The sequence below is a fragment of the Rhinopithecus bieti genome, unplaced genomic scaffold (genome assembly GCF_001698545.2).
Source record: "Rhinopithecus bieti isolate Rb0 unplaced genomic scaffold, ASM169854v2 scaffold_9690, whole genome shotgun sequence".
In the NCBI taxonomy this organism is placed as follows: domain Eukaryota; kingdom Metazoa; phylum Chordata; class Mammalia; order Primates; family Cercopithecidae; genus Rhinopithecus; species Rhinopithecus bieti.
Window position 1 is genome coordinate 2,530,786 of NW_016806622.1, and position 21,778 is coordinate 2,552,563.

The 21,778-nt window shown below is 35.6% G+C and overlaps 1 protein-coding gene across 1 annotated transcript in view; it reads right to left on the bottom strand.

Moving 5' to 3' along the window:
• BANK1 (B cell scaffold protein with ankyrin repeats 1) overlaps positions 1-21,778 on the bottom strand; it is a 281,992-nt gene that overhangs the window by 7,191 nt on the left and 253,023 nt on the right. The window contains exons 11-13 of the mRNA XM_017877093.1: positions 12,202-12,380; positions 9,294-9,357; positions 1,369-1,398 (exon numbers count right to left, since the gene is read on the bottom strand). Coding sequence (XP_017732582.1) covers positions 1,369-1,398; positions 9,294-9,357; positions 12,202-12,380 — 273 coding nt within the window. The remainder of the gene's footprint in view (positions 1-1,368; positions 1,399-9,293; positions 9,358-12,201; positions 12,381-21,778) is intronic.

A 21,778-nucleotide genomic window follows, 5' to 3' on the forward strand; every position in this document is an offset into this window, starting at 1 on the left:
TTATCTGCCTTTGGTCTTTGATGATGGTGATGTACTGATGGGGTTTTGGTGTGGGTGTCCTTCCTGTTTGTTAGTTTTCCTTCTAACAGTCAGGACCCTCAGCTGTAGGTCTGTTGGTGATTGCTTGAGGTCCACTCCAGACCCTGTTTGCCTGAGTATCAGCAGCAGAGACTGCAGAAGAGAGAATATTGCTGGACAGCGAGTGTACCTGTCTGATTCTTGTTTTGGAAACTTCCTCTCAGGGGTGTACTCCACCATGTGAGGTGTGGGGTGTCGGTCTGCCCCTAGTGGGGGATGTCTCCCAGTTAGGCTACTCAGGGGTCAGGGACCCACTTCAGCAGGCAGTCTGTCCGTTCTCAGATCTCAACCTCCATGTTGGGAGATCCATTGCTCTCTTCAAATCTGTCAGAGTCGTTTGCGTCTGCAGAGGTTTCTGCTGCTTTTGTGGTTGTGGTTGTTGTTTAGCTGTGCCCTGTCCCCAGAGGTGGAGTCTACAGAGACAGGCAGGCCTCCTTGAGCTGCTGTGAGCTCCACCCAGTTCAAGCTTCCCAGCGGCTTTGTTTACCTACTTAAGCCTCAGCAATGGTGGGCGCCCCTTCCCCAGCCTCCCTGCTGCCTTGCCGTTAGATCGCAGAATGCTGTGCTAGCAATGAGGGAGGCTCCGTGGGCATGGGATCCTCCAGGCCAGGTGTGGCATATAATCTCCTGGTGTGCCTGTTTGCTAAGACCCTTGGTAAAGCACAGTATTGGGTGGGAGTTACCCGATTTTCCAGGTGGTGTGTGTCTCAGTTTCCCTGGCTACAAAAAGGGATTCCCTTCCCACTTGCACTTCCCAGGTGAGGTGATGCCTCGCCCTACTTCAGCTCTTGCTGGTCGGGCTGCAGCAGCTGACCAACACCGACTGTCCGGCACTCCCTAGTAAGATGAACCCAGTACCTCAGTTGAAAATGTAGAAATCACCTGTCTTCTGTGTCGCTCACGCTGGGAGCTGGAGACTGGAGCTGTTCCTATCCGGCCATCTTGCGCTGCCTGTACAATGCTTATCTACATTTTGCATATGAGAAAATTAAGGCCCACAGAGCTTAAGTGACTTGCCATAGGTCACTATTAGTAAGTTGGGAACAGCAGGATCAATCAAGAATTCCAAACTCACAGTCCTTTTATTATGTTATGATGCCTTCAGTGTTTCTGTTTTATAGTTGCTTCACGTTTATTTTGGATGTCAAGTCTTTTTGCATATAAATGTAAAATCTATGCAAATTTTTACACTGACTTGCCTAATCACATTAGGCTTACATTAATATTGAAATTGATTTACTCTGTACTTTGTTTTAGTCTTCGATCCTTCAATAAATACCAAGCACTTACCACCTGGATGGTGCACAATGGTGAGTTTATCTAGAAGACAAAAAGAAAAAAAACAAAAAAAGCATGTTCTACTGAGTTTTTTCAATATTTATCTTAAATTCTCTCTCTCTTCTTTTTTCATTGCTGGACTACTTCTTGTCTTTGAGGTCGCCATAAAATCTCACAATCTGATCTAATAATATCAACCCCAAATTTCTCTACCTCCAGCCACTGTGAGTGAAACCATGCCTTTTATTACTTTTGTCCTTTTCTCTCCCAACCTTTGTCTCAAGGTATTATGATTTTAGATATGTTTGATATTGACACAAGCTTGTTGCCCTGCCTTGATATTCCCCTAGCTTGAGCTACTTCATTCTTTTTTAAAATCAACTTCATTCAGGAATAATTACATACAATTCAACTATTTATAAGGAAAGAGGTTGATGATTTTTGAGAAATATATATGGCCATGTACCCACCAACTTAATTAGGATACAGACCATTTTTATCTCCATAATTTATTCCCTAATTCCCCCTTATGTCAATCTTCACTCAAACGTTACTCATGGCAACCCCTGATCTGATTTTGTTGCAGTAGGTACCTAGCCAGGCATGAGTGAGGCAGGAGAGGGCTCCACATCACCCACCAGGAATGTCAGGCGACCATCAGGTGATGGTTCGGCAGTTATCATACTGCCTTTCTAAAAATGATAATTGGCAGCCTGTCCCAGGGAGAGGCAATTTGCTGATGGTCCAGAGTTGTCTCACTGAAGTGGTAATTCATCACAGATGCCAGGCAGAGGCAATTTCCCAGTCAGATAAAAACACTTGAAATTGATAATTAACTTCCAATAAATTCTCAGGAATTATGTGAGTGAGCTCCAGCACGCACATTAAGAGACAAAATGGTGGAGTATGACCTTCTGGGGACATTACACTGGAAAAGAAAAGAAAGCCTCCAGTGGGGATGCATACAACTTTCTGAACACACTGCGCATGCTCACCTCCCAGGTGTAAGGAGGACACCGTGCATGTGGGCAGCTCACTCTTAGGGAAGAATGAAGGGAAATGTGTGCAAGATGCTGGAAGTTGGCCAGCATATAAAGTTTTAGGATCAAGGTTAAACAGGGAACTTGACCTCCACAGTGCCTGCTTTGGTCTCTTTCAAGTGTACTTTTCTTTCCTTCCTCATCTAAAGCTTTTTAATAAACTTCCACTCCTGCTCTGAAACTTGCCTCAGTCTCTTTTTCTGCCTTATGCGCCTCTGTCAAACTCTTTCTTCTGAGGAGAGAAGAACTGAGGTTGCTGCAGACCTGTATGGATTTGCTGCTGGTAACCTGGATATTCACCACCCCTAACAATTTCTACTTCTATAATTTTGTCTAGATTAGTTTTATCTAGAATTCCAGATAGATGGAATACCACAGCATGTAGTATTCCTTTGTGTCTGATTCCCTTGTGTCTGATCCATCCTTTTTGTCTGTTATCTTTCACTAAGTATGTGTAATGCTTGTGAGATTCATTTATATTGTTGTTACAATAGTAAGTATTCCTTTTTATTGCTAAATAGTATTCCACAGTATAAATGTATCACAGTATAATCATGTATTCTTCTATTGGACACTTGCATATGTTGTAATAACCCCATTTAATTGTTTCTAGTTTGGATATTATGAGTGAAACTGCCATGAACTTTTGTGAACAAGTCTTTGTGTGAACACAGGCATTTATTTGTTTTGGAAAAAATCCTGGAGTGAAATGACTAGGTCATATGGTAAGTGCATATTTGACTTCTCCATAGTTATCACTGCACTTTATATTCCCATAAGCAATGCATACAATGCATATCCAGTTCCACATCCTAACTGACAGTCTTCTGAAATGGTAATTCACTATACTTTTTGTGTATTGGTATATCATTGTAGTTGAATTTGCTTTTGCTAATGGTTAATGATATTGAGCATCTTTTCACATGCTTATGGGCCATTTGCTTTCATAAACTAAGACGTGGGTACTAGATGTGCTCTTTGGTGCTGGGCTGTCACCGCCTCTAGCTCCTCTCAGCTGAAAGAGTTAAAGAAATATACATACTTGTACACACAACCATATTTCTATATTTATCTCTCTGTAATTATTTGTTATATTTTTACTTCCAATTCCAGTACAATACCATAACAGTCATTCTAGCCCTTCTTCTTTCCTTAATTATAACTGATTTCTCAGACAATAAAAAAACCTAGCTCTCATTATCCATAATACATTTTTTTGCCTATATTCCATTTTGCCTCCTATCTCTGCCTTGTCTTCATTTACTGAATATGCAAAATATTAACAAAGTTCTAAAAGTGAGAATTGTACAAAGAGGTATACTCAGAGGAGTGTGGAATTTTATTTTTTGAGTCAATTTTGGCAAGTTTTTTTTTCAAGTAATTTGTCCTTTTTGGTCTAAGTTGTTAAATGTATTGGCAGAAAGTTAATTATATATTTTCTTAGTATCTTTTTTTTTTCTTTTTTTTTTTTTTTTTTTTTTTTGAGATGGAGTCTTGCTGTGCCACCCAGGCTGGAGTGGAGTGGAGCAATCTTGGCTCACTGCAACCTCCACCTCCTAGATCCAAGCAATTCTCCGGCCTCAGCCTCTGGAGTAGCTGGGATTACAGGCGCATGCCACCGTGCCTCACTAATTTTTTGTATTTTTAGTAGAGACAGGGTTTCATCATTGACCAGGCTGGTCTTGAACTCTTGACCTCAGGTGATCCACCTGCCTCGGCCTCCCAAAGTGCTGGGATCACAAGCGTGAGCCACCACACCCGGCCAGAGCCACCACACCAGGCCCTTAGTATCTTTTTAATGTCTGTAGGATCTGTTGTAGTAACCCAATTTAATTCCTAATTTAGGTATCTTCTTGTCTTTTTTTTTCCTTGATCATTCTTCCCATGGGCTTATCAAATTTATTTATGTTTTCAAACAACTCGCTTTTGATTGTATTTTCTTTTTGTTTATCTCTTTCCTTTTTTACTGATTTCTGATCTTAATTATTTCTCTCCTCTTACCTCTTTTGAAGGTTTGCTTTTCATTTTCTATTTTCTAAAGTGGAAACTTAAATCATTGACTTCAAGCTTTTTGTTATTTTCTAGTGTAATACTTATAGTAATACGTTTCCCTTTAGTTAACTGTTAACTACATACTTGTTTTACCTGCATTCCACAAATTTTGATATGTTTTTTTCATTACTATTCAGGTTGAAATACTTTCTTATGATATCTCATTTGACCCTCATGTTATTTTGAATGTTGTATTTAATTCCTAAATATATTGGGAGATGTTCTAGAGATATAATTCCTAACTGATTTCTAATTTACTTCTGTTGTGGTAAGAGACTATAAGATTCTAAAAGACTAAAATCTTTTAGAGAATATACTCTGAAGATTTCAGTCTTTAGAAGTTTACTGAAACTTTTTTGATCATCTAGCCTATGTTTCATCTTGGTGAACTTCCATGTATATACCTTTAATAAATATGTATTCTGACTTAAAAATTTATTTTTGTAAATGTCAATTGGGTCAAGTTAGCTGATAGTGTTGTTTAGGTCTTCTGTATCTTTACTGATTTTTGTCTATTTGTTCTATTAATTAGTAAGAAAGAAGTGAAAACATCTCCGAGTGCTGTCAGATTTTGCTTCAGGAGTTTAAGTAAAATTCAAATATATAATATAAAATTACTTTATATTATGAGATATTTAGAATTGCTCTATCTTTCTAGTGAACTGCCTTTTTATCTGTATATAATATCCTTGTTTATCTTTTGTAATACTCTCTATTTTGAAATTTCTCTTGTATTATGTTGATATATCCATGCCAGCTTTCTTATGCTTATGATTATTACTATTGTCATAGTAACCTTTTACCATACTTTACTTTCAAACTATCTGTGTTTTATATCTAAAATATACGTCTTTTAGACAGCATAATATTGGATATTGCTTTCGTTTCCAGTCTGAAAATGTCTGCTTTTAAAAAGAAGTGACTAATTCAGTCACCTTTAATATAATTATGATATGGCTTAAATACTACCATCTTGTTCTTGGTTCTTCACTTATCCATTTTGTTTATATTCCTCTTTTTCTACTTTCCTGCTTTATTTTTGGTGAATCAAACAGGTTTTTTTTAATAATCTATTTTATTTCCTCTATGAGTTTCCTAAGTATACTTCTTATCTATTTTTTAAACTGATTTCTTTCTATTTTTAAAATAAAATATGCATCTTTAACTTAGATTTTGAGACAGTAGTATACCCCTTAGTACTTCATGCCTTATAGTTGACACATCACACTTCTTACTTTACCCTCTCCACTTCCTCTCTCCACTTCCTACTTTATAACTGAATCTTTACACTTTACCACATAGCAATTTTGGAAACACATAATTCTATTTATCTGCCTCCGTTGTCCTTTGCATGATTGTTTTCATATTTCCTTCTCCATATTATAGAACTTCTAACTTAAGTTTTGTTATTTTTGCTTTAAACAGTTGTCTTTGAAGTAATTTATGAGAAAAAGGAAAATATAATATTTTATATCTACCTACTTTCTATAATTTTCAGTATTCTTTTTCCCACAGATTCCCTCGGTGACAATCTGAGTTTGTTTGTTAACATCCCTTCACCTTGTATGATATTTTTAAGCATTTATTCTACTGTAATTTTGCTGTGAATTAGCTCATTTCATTTGTCTTAAATGTCTTTATTTTATCACGTTTTTGAGGTATATTTCCTCTGGATTTAGAATTCTAAGTGTTCATTTTTTAGGACTTTAAAGATGTTATTGTATTGTCGTCAATCCTCCATTGTTTCTGATAATAAATTATTGATTTTTTTTCCTTTATATGTAACATGTGTTTCCTCTGGCTGCTTTCAATAATTTCTTTTTACCTTGGCTTAAAGTAGCTTGAAAATAAATCGGCTAGAAGTCCTTCTTTTAACAATTAGGCTAATTTTGTTTCTTAAAAGTTTTTTCAACAATATGCAAGTGGTTTGCATTAAATTTGGCAAGGTTTTGGTCATCATTTTTTAAACAATGTTTTGCCTCTTTTCACTCTTTTCTCCTTCTGGGTTCTAATTACATGCATTTTAGAATGCATTATATTGTCCTAAATGTTGCTGGGACTCTGTTCATTTTGAAGTCTTTTATCTCTCTAAAATCAAATTGGATAATTTCTATTGGTTTATCTTAATTTTATTTACTAACTCTTAATTTGTCATCTCCAATTTGATAATAAGTTCATCTGATTAATTTTTATTTATTTTATTGTACTTTTACTTTCTATACTTTCTACTTGGTTCTTATATAGTTTCATTTTTTTTTTTCTGCTGAGATTCTCTATTTATTCCGTCCTTAAAACCACATTTTTCACTAATTCAGTGTTTATAAGAAGTGCTTTAAAGTCTGTTTGCTAAGATCAACAACATCCAACATCTCAGGTTCCGTCTATACTTTCTTTTTCTTCATTAAGATGACAGCTTCCTGTTTCTTTGTATGTCTTCTTTTTTTAATTGAACACTGGACATTATAGATAATGTGTTGTATATTCCAGATTCTAGAATATTCTTCTGATGACAGTATGTTCTCGTTTTAGTAGGCAGCTCAATTACTGGCAAGAACTTGTATAGACTTAATTTTATTCTTTTTCACAGTGGGCTTTTTGTGCCCAAGGTGTTTTCTTTTTAAGGTCCTGAGTTTGTAGATTCAGTCAGCCTACAAACTCTGTCTCCAGTATAGATCTTGTTGGGGCTTGGTTTGAGATTTTTTTAGGGCATGTCTAGAGTAGATCTTACTCTAAATCCTGGTCCTTACTCATTACGTCTTTTGGGTGCCACAGCAGAATGTCAGATATTTTGAAGAGGTGTTAAGATCTCCCTAATTTGACAGTGCCAGAACTTAAAAATTCCCAGGCTGGCTTTTCCTCAACTCTGCTCAACTTTTAGTGTCTGCCTTTTGCTCTCAATGCCCTAGCAGTTGCTGTCTTGCATGCCTTGACTGTCTTGCTTTGCACAGGTACAGCTCATCTCTCAGCCACAGACTTGTGGAGTGCTTCCCATGGACCTCTTAGGCTACCTCTCTACACAGTCACCTGCTCTCAATGACCCACCACACACATTCTAGTAGCTTCAGCTACCCTGAACTAGGATCTCTGCCTTCTCAGTTCAACAGAACTTCTTTGCTTTGCTCAGAGTGTAGTCAGGAAATATTCCTCTGGCAGAGAACTGGGGCATAATAAGAGGCACCTCATGAGTACTGCTTGTCTCTAGAATTATTCATAGTCTTTGGCTACCTATTGTCTGCCTCCTAATATCACTTGCTTCATATATTTGCCCAGTAATAGTGTCCTGTGCAATAGAAAGATTTGTGTAGTATTATTTATTCCAGTGTGACTGAAAGGAGAACTAATTGATTCATATTTAAGGCACCGATAATTAAGAGCATTGATTTTGAATTAAACAGAAATGGTTTCTCACTTCTTATGTGTGTCCTTTAACTTTTTAGTTTATCAGGGCCTCAGTTTCCTTATTTGTAAATCAGAAATATTGCCCACCTCATAAAGGTATTGTAAGAAACAATAATGTATAGGAGATAATAAATATTAGCTTTTTAATGCTCCTTGGTAAAATTATTTATATGACTTGTAACTTTATAAATCGTTAAAATTTTAATCTCATTCATATTAGAATGGAGGTGTCTGTCACCTATAAGATGGCCCTGTCTTTATGACCTTATTTTAGAAAGTATATTTGTGTTTTACAAACATTTTAAGGTGCTTAAAGAATTCTCTCTAGAAAAATACCTAACTGTATAATATGAAGAGAAATGAATTTCAACATGAAGGACTAGCTAAAAGCTATGCAATATTAATGAAAACAGAAGAGATGGAAGCTTTCACACTCTTTTAGTGGCTGCTAGTTTTTAATTATCTATGCAGGGGTAGAGTCATGGGGAAACAGTGGTCAGATAGTGATAACAATTTATTTTTAATTTTTGAATGTGTTGTTTATTTTAGCAAAATTTTACCATCTTAATAATGTTTGGCTTAACATAGAGTATCCCCTCCCCTAACCTCCACTGCCAGAGCAACTTTTAATTATCAGAAATTTTAAAATGATACACATGTTGACAATTGTGAGAACTCACTGTATTAATATTTTAACTTATTCAAAAGCATGTCTCTTAATCATTTGATTTTTTTTTTTTTTTGAGATGGAGTCTTGCTCTGTCACCCAGGCTGGAGTGTAATGGTGTGATCTTGGCTCACTGCAACCTCTGTGCCTCCCGGGGTGTTCAAGCAATTCTCCTGCCTCAGCATTCTGAGTAGTTGGGATTACAGGCATGCACTGCCATGGCTGGCTAATTTTTATATTTTTAGTAGAGACAGGGTTTCACCATTTATTTGGCCAGGCTGGTCTTGAACTCCTATCCTCAAGTGATCCACCCACCTCGGCCTCCCAAAGTGCTGGGATTACAGGTGTGAGCCACCACACCCGGCCTTGATTTCTTATATAATGGGTTATTAAAAAATTGAGTAGAGTTGTCCTATTTGCAACTTACATAGACATCAAAAGAAAGAGAGTAACAAGCATTTATTATATTTATAGCATATAAAATACTTATAGTCTCTGGTTCATTATGAACTTTCATTATGAACTTTCATTATGAACCAGAGAATATGATAAGTATTTTATATGTTAACTCACACAAGCACTCTCAGATGCATATATAATTATAGATGTGTATTTTGCAGACAAGGAATTTCACTACCAGAGATTAAGACCCTCTCTAGGTTAGACAGTTGGGAATTGTTGAGGTTTCGATTTGAACTCAGGCCCATTCATCTCCACAGTCCCTGAATTTTCAACTCAATCACTCTATTATTTTTGAATAGCAGGCGAATCTTACTTACTATAGACATTTTCTTCTTCTGGCCTTTTTCCAATAATGCAATCTCGTAGTTGTCGTAACTTCTCCTTAATGTAGAAACAACCAGGACATAGTTATGATTTTCAAATTTTTATAGATCAAGATGAAAACCTCAACTACTGTTAGCAATACCACTGCCACTACTTGATATTATTTGCTACTTACGATGTCTCAATTGCCATCCTTGATAGTTTCCATGTGTTATCTTACTTAACTCTCACAGCTTAATGAAGTGGATGTAGAATGTCGTCATTCCATTTTGTAGATATGGAAACTGAGGTACAGAGAGGTATAGTAACTTTCCCAAATTATAATTTTAAGTGGTAGAGTCAAGATTGGATCCTAGAGTGCAATTCTTTGGGAAGCTGTTTTCCCAACCCGATGCTTATGGAGTCTATATTTGCTATTTGGTGTCCAAAAGCAGAAGGGTTACACAGTGATGGTTTGCTGCTGCCTGAGCCCATCTCCAGCCTCTGTATGGCACATTCCTTCCTAGTGTTCTAATTCTAAAAATCAGAGACTTAATAGCAGATGAACATAACAGGATTCTTCTTCTTAGTACATCTGTGATTTCTTTGATTTCCAAATATTGAACATTATCTTTTTAAGCAAAATGTAAAACAAGCTAACATTTAATAATCTTGTTTTAGAACAGAACTTAAGAGTAGCACTCTTTCCTTAGGATTTTCCTGGAAACTTAGAAACCACTTTTCCTATTTAGTTGTTTCCATTGCCTTACAGATCTCTCCTACCAGTGGTGCCAAACTCTTCTTCAGGCACTCCGTGACTATGAGTAGGAGTGAGGAGAGTGAAGGGCAAGGTTTTCCCTTCTCCACCATTTCATCTTCAATGCCAGGGATTCTACATGATTCTTAGTTATTCTGGAAACCAGCTTCCACTATTAACTCCATGTTTGTGCCATTTTCTTTCTTAGTTTTCTAGGATAATTCCTTCATCAGTAATAATATGATTTCAGTTACCTCTGATAACTTCATTTATATTCATAGGATACAAACAAATACTTTTGCAAGCTGCAAGAAAAATATTGAAAAGTACATAGAAATGCATATTTGTTTGCATGTGTGTGTTGAATAAACAGGAGGAATATTCATCTTTTTGTTGTTTGGATTTTGGCCCAGTCCCTTATGTTAAGGACTGACTGATTCCTCTGACAGAATTCAGACCAAGTCATTAAACTTTGTTGCTTATGGAAAGTAATCTTAGTATCTTTCAGCCTTTGTTTTAAAAATACGTATTTTTAAAATAATGTATTTTAAAAATACGTATTTTTAAAATAATGTATTTTAAAATACGTATTTTAAAATAATGTATTTTAAAATAAACATTTTAAATTTTAAAATAAACATGAACAATATTCATTATCCCACTATCACTTTATTATTAGGTGAGTCAGATCAATCTCTAAGTAGTGAGTATGAAGCACCTTAAATTCTTCCCAAAACAAGATTAAGTATAAATATACAATAAATACAAAAATAGGAACAACCAGGGTTTAATGAAACAACTAGTGAAATATTTCAAAATGATATTTAGGTTGGATAACTGTAAATGGAAAACGTTATTATTTAAGAGTCTCAGGAGGATGAAGTACAATTGACTTAATTCAACAATATCTATACAATCTAACATTGCTAGGAACGTGATTTGTAGGTCTGCACCTAAACACATGTGTATTGGTGATGACATTGACATGATTGAGAAACAATATTGTAATTCTAATCATGAACAATGAAGACTTGCAGAACTCTACAATCAGTATTCTTTAGCATTTATTTGGCAAAATAATTGCCTTTGCTTAGTGTCACAAAATCTGGATGAGGTTCAGCCACCAACCCACAACCATAACTGCCCTTAGAGACAGCTGGTTTCTAACAAGGCATGATCTCGGATGCACTGGGAAAGTCCCCTGGCCTATATACTGTATTGTTTGAAATTTCTCTATTTTGATTCTTTTTTATTGTTTAAAAATGTTTTCCTAAGCAATATCTTTTAAATAAAAATTATCTCTTGGAAAAGTTACAATATTAAGCTATCATCAATTATTTATACTTTGGTCTAAATTTGCTTATTAAATGTGTTTAATCAAACAGCTATCTAGAACTGGGTTTTGAAGGAATGGGATTTCCTTGATAAGAAGAAAAAATTGTTAAAATATTTTTGGAGTGAAAAGGGATGGAATATGGGACTATGACTGTGTTATCTCTCACTGAGGAATGCCAAGGGGTGTGTGTGGTGTATTTTGTTTTCATTCTCATCTCAGAACCATGTCCTCCAATCCCATCTCAGGAGGTAAATCATATTTACAGAAGACAAGCTTATTTGAACTTAATCTTGGTATTTCTCTACAAACTGTGACTGATATATATATATATATATATACACACACACACACACATATACATATGTAAATGTATGTGTATGTGTACATATATATAAATAAAAGTTTAAGGAGAAAGAAGATACAACTTATTGCATTTTATTTAGGACTGTTGCTTAGTGTGATTTTAATCATTGTCTCATTCCTTTCCTTTTAAGCCTGGCATACATAATACACTCTTCAGTGTAAAGATGCTTTAACTTAATTTCAGCAACGAGATTCAAAAAACACTCACTATACTAAAGACAGGTATTATAAGCTGATTAGGTATTAGCTTTGGTATACTGGGTTAGAGGATTGACTTCATCAATGGCTGGTGAACATAATATCTGGATATTTTCAAACATTTAATTGATTTCTTGAAGTATCTTTCTTAGTGACTAGTTAAAAATGAAAGAACAGTTATCTGCATTCCTTGTGAAAATTAAACATTAACAAACTAGGGGCTCCACAAGTGACGGAATGTCCCAGAAAACACTGGGGCCAATATTACCTGCTGAATCATTTCCAGGCCACTTTTCCCCATCTGCCAGTGTTCAAATTTCTCCAGAGCTTCATCCATAGACATTTTCCCATTCTTGACTTTCTCTTGCAGGAGGATGAGTTCTTCCTGACCATCAGTTAGGCAGCCCCTGAGAGTAGAAAAGGCTGGACTCTCTATCCGAGCTCTGTCTAAAATACAAGGGGAGGGTGCATTAATAGAAAGTCCAGGTGTAGACAACTGAGAACAAAAGCACTCTACAAATAAGTCATTGGAGTAGCTTCTTCTTAAGTCTCTATGAGCAGTTAAAGAATAAACCAGTATATTTTTAATGAGTTTCTTTCTAAGGATGGAGGTGCCTGGAACCTAGTCTTAAGGGTTACACAAATATGTCTCATTACTGAGAAACAGAAAGGGACAAGGAGAGAAAGGACAGTAGCAAAAGTTTTACACTTTGCTAGTTGAGGGCAGTGCCAATTTTGTCTTACTTTTCTGAGGATTATCAGAGATCATGTGCACAAAATACTTAGCATAGTGCTTAACACACAGTAAGCTAAATAAATGTTAACATTAATATTAACAATAAATATCTTTAGAATAAACAGTCTTCCGAAATTTGGGAAAAGAGATGTCAACCAACATCCAAATGTCACAAAAGGCTTCACATCATTTGAAAAGTTATTTCTGAAAGATTTAAAATAAATGATCAGTTATTTTGTAGTGAAATGCTTCCTTTTCTAAAGAGTTTATTTTGGAGCATGCCATGTATTATTTGCTCAGCACAAAAGGAATAGTAGATGGCCTAGCATGAGGCACCTTGGTAGCAAATTGGCAGACCGTGGGTGAATTCAGTGTTTCCCTTGTCCACCAGGGTGTTTAAAGACATAAATGGGCCTGCATGACTTTAAGGATGCTATGTGCTCTCTAGGTTACTGCAATCCTTGCCACACCTTAGAGTTGCTGGATGACAACACACGTCTGCTACCTGCCTAGCTGCTGGAACTCATTTGAGTTTGTACCTTCTCATTTACATATTTTCATTAAGTGCAACATACATTTTGTATTATTTCAGGAGGGGTAGGTAACATGTCTTAATATACTATCAAATCTAAACATGCCCACAGAGTCTGAAAGGAGAGAATAGCCAGTCCTGCCTAACTATATACCAGTGAGCTGTTCTTGGAGGGATCTGCGCATTTCTGGGAGTGCTTCTTCAAGAAAGAAACAGATGAATTTGACTATCCAGACAATATTAACAAGGATTTGGGAAATGAGGAAGGCATTCAAATTCTATAGTAATAATAATTTGTTGATATAATTAGAATTGGTTGTTCTGGAAAAGAGGTTTCAAGTATTTGATAGCAAATGTTATATGTCTAAAGAGGACTTGAGCCTTGGGGTTGTTCTGGAATGATCTCTAATGTTTCTCTCAGTTTCGAGAAGGACTGTAATAGTGAATCTTGGAACATGGACTCACCGACGGTTTTTTTCCAAAAAGATTCACGTGCACATAAAATTTCTCTATGGTCAATAATTCTGATTCCCACATGCGCTTTCTTTCTTTTCCTTCCCTCTCCTCTCCTCTCCTTCTCCTCTCCTCTCTCTCCGTCTCCTCTCCTCTCCTTTGCTTATGGCTCTTTCTTTTTCCTTTGTCCTTTCCTTTCCCTTCCCTTCCCTTCCCGTTCCCTTCCCATTCCCTTCCCTTCCCTTCCCTTCCTTCCCTTCCCTGTCCTTCCTTCCCTTCCCTTCCCTGGTCCCTTTCCTTCCCTTCCCTTCCCTTCTCCCTTCCCTTCCCTTCCGCCTTCCCTGTCCCTTCCCTTCTCGACCTTCCCTTCCCTTTCCCTTTCCCTTCTTTCTTTCTTTCTTCTCTTTCTTTCTTTCTTTCTTCTTTCTTTGTCTTTCCTCCTCCTTCCTTCCTTCCTTCCTTCCTTGCCTTCCCTTCCTTGCCTTCCTTTCCTCCTTCTCTTCCTTCCTTCCTTTCCTTCCTGTCCTTTTCTCTTTCTTTCTTGCTTTTATTTCTTTCTTCCTCCCTTCCGTTCGCCCTCCCTCTCGCCCTTCTGCCTCCTCTCGTCCCTCCCTTCCCTCCCTCCCTGTTTGTTCCTGCCCTCTGCTCTTTCCTCCCCTTCCTTCCTCCTCCGTCTTCCTTCCTTCCTTCCCTTTCCTTCCCTCTCTCTCTCTCTCTTTCCCTCTCTCTCTCTCTGTCTTTCTTTCTTTCTCTCTCTCTTTCTTTCTTTCTTTCTTTCTTTCTTTCTTTCTTTCTTTCTTTCTTTCTTTTTCTTTCTCTCTCCCTCCCTTTCTCTCTCTTTCTTTCTTTTCTTTTCCTCTTTCTTTCTTTTCTTTTCTATTTTAAACTTTTCCCTTCTCACCATTTCCATTCAACACAGGGGCTTTCTTGACTTGTCTTTTCTCTTCAGAACCTATTCCCCCAGAACTAAGATGTCAGCAGATTCTATACTCTAAATCTTCCTCCAAGGATGATGGAGCCTGAAATCCCAGAGGAATTGGAGAAGCACAAGTTAGCCAGAGCGCTAACTTGTTCAGCAGCAAAAAGCACAGATAACAATTGATATCTTGCTTCTTATACCATTTGCTTTTTATAGGCCTCCACACTAAAATGCAGTTCATGAAATGCAGTTAGCAGTAGAATTCTATATGCCATCCCTGCCAGAGGAGAGAGGTTGAGCATCACCATTTAACAGCTATGCCATTTAACTATTACCTCACTTCTGTCATCCTTTTGCCTAAGTGTGAATCCGTTTTTATCTCAAGTAACCCAGGCAGCTGGATTTTCTGCTGTTCTGGAAGTTAGCTCAAGGAAAGTTTTCCCAGAAAACCGTACCAGTTTTAGTTTTGCTATATGTACAAGTTTAACTTAACAAATACTAACTCCTTTTAATAATATCTATTTCAATTACCCTTTCCTTTTTCTCAATCTAGCTATTAAAATATAAGTAAGATGACTTTTTGGGGGGTATGGTGTTCAGTTGTATGATTGTGCAGAAAGAACAAAAGAACAAGTTAGGAGCAGCAGAGGTCTTAGATATTGTTTTAAGAGTGAGTTATTTATAGCTAAACTAATTTTACATAAATCTGCTTTTACCTTTTTTAAGAGTAAAGAGATTAAAGCATTTGTCTTGATAAATTAGGAATAGGCATGACAAGTTACAAAGAAAAATGATTTAGGCATCTCACTACCTTTTATTCTACGGGTATACAAGTCAAACCAAAACATGCAACCTGTAATTTTTGGTAGAGTTTACAAGATTACTTTATTGAATTTAGATAACAATTTGATGGGGAAAAGGAGGTAATGAAAGGTTTTCCATCTTCCTAATTTTGTATTTTTTTTTTGGTTTACCTTCAGAAGAATTAGTATGAATTTAATATAATTTTCATTAAAAAACATTTGTCAGACAACTAACGGTATATATGGTAAACTCTTGTCTCTTAGTGTAAAAGTTTCAAGGTAAACTACAGTTTTTAAAAGTTAATTCCTTTTAAATAAATTTCTCTTTACAAGTATTTCCATTTGATCAAATATTGGTCATATAAACATTAACCAACCCATTCTAGTGAGTATATAAATATACAGATTAGGTAAGAAAGTAAATTGGGATTTTCATTAAAATTATTTACTAGGTGACTGGTTGAAAGGACTTTGTTGAAAATTTGAAAGAAAACAACTTGATTGCCCAACAAAAGTAATTTAAAATAGAAAATATTTACTTAATAAAATATGTAGTCATTAAAAGTAAAGATTGTGGCAACATAGAAAGTGCTTATTATATTATAACAAGTACAAAGGCAGGATACAAACTTATACACACATTAAAATTTTAAGTGTCAAAGTTAAAATATACATATACATAATAAAGCATGAAGAGAAACTTTAAAAGATAATATATGTTGTTCTATTGTGATGCCATATTACATATGTAATTATTTTCTTATGATCTCCAACTTTCTATAATAATACTATATTGCTTTTACAATATAAAAAATTTCTGCCACTTTATTAATAGGCTTTCCCATGGAATGCATACCATTTCAATCCATGCCAGATATACCATGCTATAAGTACCATGTCATACTATAAATACCATGTGATGTCACACCATACTGTACCATCATACCAAATTAGTTTGTGGAACTTGGAAAGAACTTCTCATAATAGGACTTAAATAAATAGGGTCCAGGCACAGTGGCTGATACCTGTAATCCTGGCACTTTGGGAGGCCGAGGCAGGTGGATTGGTTGAGCCCAGGAGTTCCAGACCAGCCTGGGTAACATGGAGAGATCCCATCTCTATAAAAACTAGCCTGTAGTCCCAGCTACTCGGGAGGCTGAGGTGGGAGGATTGCTTGAGCCTGGAAGATCAAGGCTGCAGTGAGCTGAGATCGCCACTGCCTTCCAGCCTGGGTGACACAGCAGACCCTGGCTTAAGAAAAAAAAAGAGAGAGAGAGAAAGAGAGAGAAAAAGAGAGAGAGAGAAACAGAGAGAGAGAAAGAAAGAGAAAGAGAGAGAGAGAAAGAGAGCGAGAGAGCGAGAGAGCGAGAACTAGTGACCAAGATTTAAGTCATAAGTTATTTTTTGTTATTTAGTTTGGGAATTGGTAGGTATATAAGCTCAGGTCCATATGGACAAGTCAGGATATGTTTGGTCTATTGATTTATTTGTATGTTCCAAGTAAGGCCTCTGCATCCCCTTAATTTTAGAATTACATATATTATTTGAGATTTGTTTGTTTGTTTTGTTTTGTCTCATTTTGTTTTTGTTTTTGTTTTGAGGCAGTCTCCTTCTGTTGCCCTGGCTGGAGTGCAGTGGCATGACCTCGGTTCACTGCAGTCTCCGCCTTCTGAGTTCAAGTGCATCTCCTGTCTCAACCTCTTGAGTAGCTGGGATTACAGGTGTGTGCCACCACGACTGGCTAGTTTTCATATTTTTAGTAAAGATGGCGTCTCGCAATATTGACCAGGCTGGTCTTGAACACCTGGCCTCAAGTGATCTGCCCACCTTGGCCTCCCAAAGTGCTGGGATTACAGGTGTGAGTCACCACATCTGGCATTTGATGTTTTATTTTAATGATTGTGATTTTAGAACATGATTTTTTCCCCCACCACTTAGAAAATACAGAAGAGTACTGAAAACTGAAATAACTGCCACTCATTATTATACTCTTCAGAAACAGGTACCATAAACATCTTTGTGGTCCTTAAGTATCTATTTCTCTCCTTTTTTCTGAGTTAGGGTTATACTGACATAGTTCCTGTTTTTTTCTCTTAGTCACGTAGCCTAAGAATCTTTCCACGACATTAAATATTCTTTGAAAAATTGTTTTTAACGGGAGCATTATATTCCAAAGTTTGTATATTCAATAAAGTATTTAATCATTCTCTTACTAAGGGATTTTTTATTGTTTCCATTTTTCTCCACAATTATATGTTTTGGAGCTTATAAGTCTTTCATATGAATCACTGGCTGCATTATTTATTTGGTTGGCATAGACTCATAAAATATAATTTTGAGTATGATCACCTTTAAAGTTATTGATGTATACTTAGTGCCAATCTCCTCTCCTGGAACGTGTTGTCATATACACTCTCACTAGTAGGATGAGGGAGTATTTGTACTGTTTCACTTTTGATAGTATTTTGCATTATCCAACTCAAAGAAGTACATAAACTTTATAATAATTTTATAGTCTAAAGCTTTCTTTCATTGCCAGTGATTCTTAGATTATAACTCTGAGTGTGGGAGCTTAAAGCATTGAATAAGTAACAGACTTTAATATCACATATGGCCACTAGTCCGGCCCTAATTTTTTTTTTTTTCCAAGTGATTACCTTTCACCTCTTCTTAATTATCTTCTCTATCAGTTTAGAAACATTCTTTCAAACTGTCATTTCTCTCTCCCTAAAGGAAAAGTATCCTATCAAAATGATTGGGATTCCCTTACATGTATAAGTTATTATAGAAAGAGTTGAGAGTATTTAATCTCCCATTAGGAAAATAGCATTATTCTATCTTTTAATAGGTACTTTTGAATTTAATGTGAATAATTTCTTTTCTTTCATGATGTTGCCAAACTAGTATTTCTGGTATATCAAAAGTGAATTATTTATTAATTACATCCAGCTAGTTAAAATAATTTTAAGAGTCTTATAGTTGATGTTTTCAAGTCTTCTGGCATGTATGTATATCATCTAAAAATAATGGAGAAAGTATCTCCTTCCCAATAATTACACGTTTTATTTTAGATGCATGTTACTGCAGTTGCTAGAAACTTCCAGGATAATGGTAAGTAAAAATGTTAATAGCGGGTATGCTTATCTTGTTCCTATCCCTAACAGGAATACCTCTACTTCTGAACTAATCAGATATTTCTGATAATGTTAAGAAATTATTCTCTTTCTTATTTTACAAGATTTTAAAAAAATTATGAATACTTGAACAATAATTTTATCTTTTTCATCAACTGAAATCATCATGTTTTTTAAAATAAAATAACTAGTACATTAATATTTCTACTCCATGAGATGGTTCATATAATATAAAAATTCTCTTTTATTTGAATTTGAAATAACTCACTGGCAAAACTTATTCTGGTTAACTATTGAGTTAAAATGTATACAAACATGCATTGGTCATTAGTCTAGTGATATTTTAAATTTTTATTTATCACTTGACAATTTTATTAATGAATATTTCCTTGGTATTTTGGGGATGTATCTTTTAAAGCAGAGCATAGTTTTGGCTTGAAGAAGTTAAAATACAGCACTGTGGCACATCAACTATTTAAACTGAAAAACAGCAGGTGCAAGAAAGATCATTCTGACCTTTCAGTTGTTTCCCAAAAGCAGAAGACTAAATTCCCACGGTAAAGTCACTCACTCTGTACAAGAAGGAAAAGCAATATCCTTAGCTTCAAAGAGGAGAAGTTGAGACTAAGAGGATTCTGTACATACCTTGTTAGAATAACTCTTGTCTTTTAAGCCTCCCATTTTCACAGTTTACTATTGTTTGTCTAATTCAGTAGCTAAGTAACTGGCTAACTGCTTTTTTGAGTCTTCATTTTCTTTGAGGGCTCCAGTGCCATGTGAAACTATGAAGCTTTTCTCTTGTTAATCTCTTTTACATCAATTTAATTCTTAGTCCTGGCTGGTACCCTAAGAAGGTGGAGGTGGAGTTTTTCTGCCACTACAGTCTTTTGTCCACATTTCAGTGTGTATCTTTTTATGAGGGAGATTGTATAACATGGTATTTGGAGCCAGGTAGATGAGGGCTTAAAGCTCTTTCTCATTCCATTTTTGTAAACTCCAGTTTCTTTGTCTATAAATGAAGGTAAATAATCCCCTTGTAACAGCGTTGTTGCAAGAGTTAAAGGAGCTAATATGTGTAATGTGCTTTGTTGTGTTTCAGGCTTCTGTTAAAGCTCAGGAAAGTTGTAGTGAGAGCTGTTAAAATGATTACCTGAAATAGTACAGAAGGTGACTACAAGTTTGGCCTTCAGAGTATGACAGAATTGAGTTCAAATTTCACCTCTACCATTTCTTAGCTCTGTGTCCTTGGTTACAAATAATCAATCCATTTTAAAAAGGAAAATAATATCTATCTCATATCTTTGAGGTTTTAATGAACTATTGCTATGCAGATGATTAACACATTTGTCCTCAATGACTGTTCCTGCCCTGTGAGAATGTTTTAACTGATATGAATTTATTGTGATGACTGCTGTTATACATAATCTTGTTTTGTATGTGGTTATAAAGACTATACATACATATGTATTTGTATATACATATATATGAAGGAATTTGAAAGTAGTGGTTACTTTTAAAATTGCAGATTTTAAATCTTTTTTATTAATGAAGTAATGAATGAAAAAACATTTTCTTTCTAGTTCCTAGGTATTTTTATATTTTTTGGTCATTGTAACCAGATTATTGCTACTCAATTAGCAATAATTATGTTACATTACATATTTTTATCACCAATACTTTACATTCATGTCTTATAAATACATTTACAATAATTATTTAAGTTTACTTCAGTAATTTTAATACTGTAATTTCTTTTTAAGCTTTTGTTTTGTTTAACTCCTCATTAGTTAGAATATGTTTTGGTTGATACTTTCATAATGACAGAATGGCTATCTTTTCTAAAATTTTGGATATCCAAAAATTATTTTATTTTCTTCTTACATGAACAAAATACCTGACTAAATATAAACTTCTTAAGTTGCAGTTTTTTTCTCAGATAGACTTGGCATTCCATTATCTCAAGTTTCTGTCACATAGATTCTCTAATTTTTTAATTGATTTTGTTAATTTAGTAGAAAATGTAAGTTAAAATACTTGCTCAATACTTTAAGATTGTTTCTTTTTCCTTATAATCAAAAAGATTCGCTAGGGTGCTTTTAAACACAAGCAACGCTCTTTACTTTTTCCTGTCTCATAGTGAGCCCACTCAATCTGCACTATTCATCCTCCAACTTCCCACTTCTCCAAAGATGAGCTTAATAAAGTCATTGACTGTATTTTCTATTCTAGTTTTAAAAAACCTGTCATACTTGAGTTGTATCTCTGTTCTCCACATCTTACTAGTTTTCGGTCTTTCCATGTACTGGGAACAAATCCTTCTTCAATATGTTCTCTACTTCACTGATTTATTTTCACCTAGTATGAGTCCCTTTTGTTGTGACCGATGTGGATTTTAATTTGCTGTTGAAACTTTAGCTTCTTATTTTATTTTATTTTTATCATACTTCCTCTTGTCAATACCTTTTCTTCATGTCACATGTTTAATCTAATTCTGGTATCTCATCTCAAATGTCTTTCGCATATTTTGCTTTCCTCTCAGCCTAACCTTGACCCTTGACTTTCTGCTGCTATTTCCTCTCCATATTTTCCATTTGTTTTATGAGTTCAAACTTTTCTGACATTTTGTTTTTTGGCCCCTGCATTTTGTCACCAACTGCCTAGTACTGAACCTGAAAGTGGGATACTTCATTTGAAATTAACACATACTGCCTTAGAACTTTTGAAAAAATTAAAATATTTATAAAAAGCTTCATATTTAAGCAGTTATGCATTGGTAGCTGAAAAGTTCTTTGTGTGTGTGTGTGTGTGTGTGTGTGTGTATTTCCCATTTTTTCCATGTTGAAAGCTTGGTGCTTTTGATATGATATCTGACAACCTTCCTCATTAAATACATAAATCATTAACAGAAGTATAATTATTCTGAGTCTTTACAAAAAAAAATTCTCCTTCCTTTCTTCTGGAGTAGTTTTAGTTTATGAACTTTTTGTTTGTTCTCATCTTTAATACTCCTGGCACGGTGGCTCATGCCTGTAATCCCAACACTTTGGGAGGCCGAGGTAGGTGGATCACGAAGTCAAGAGATCAAGACTATCCTGGCCAACATGGTGAAACTCTGTCTCTATTAAAAATACAAAAAGTAGCTGGGTATGGTGGTGCACACCTGTAGTCCTAGCTACTCAGGAGGCTGAGGCAGGAGAATCGGATGAACTCGGGAGGCAAAGCCTGCAGTGAGCCGAGATCATGCCACTCTACTCCAGCCTGGCGACAA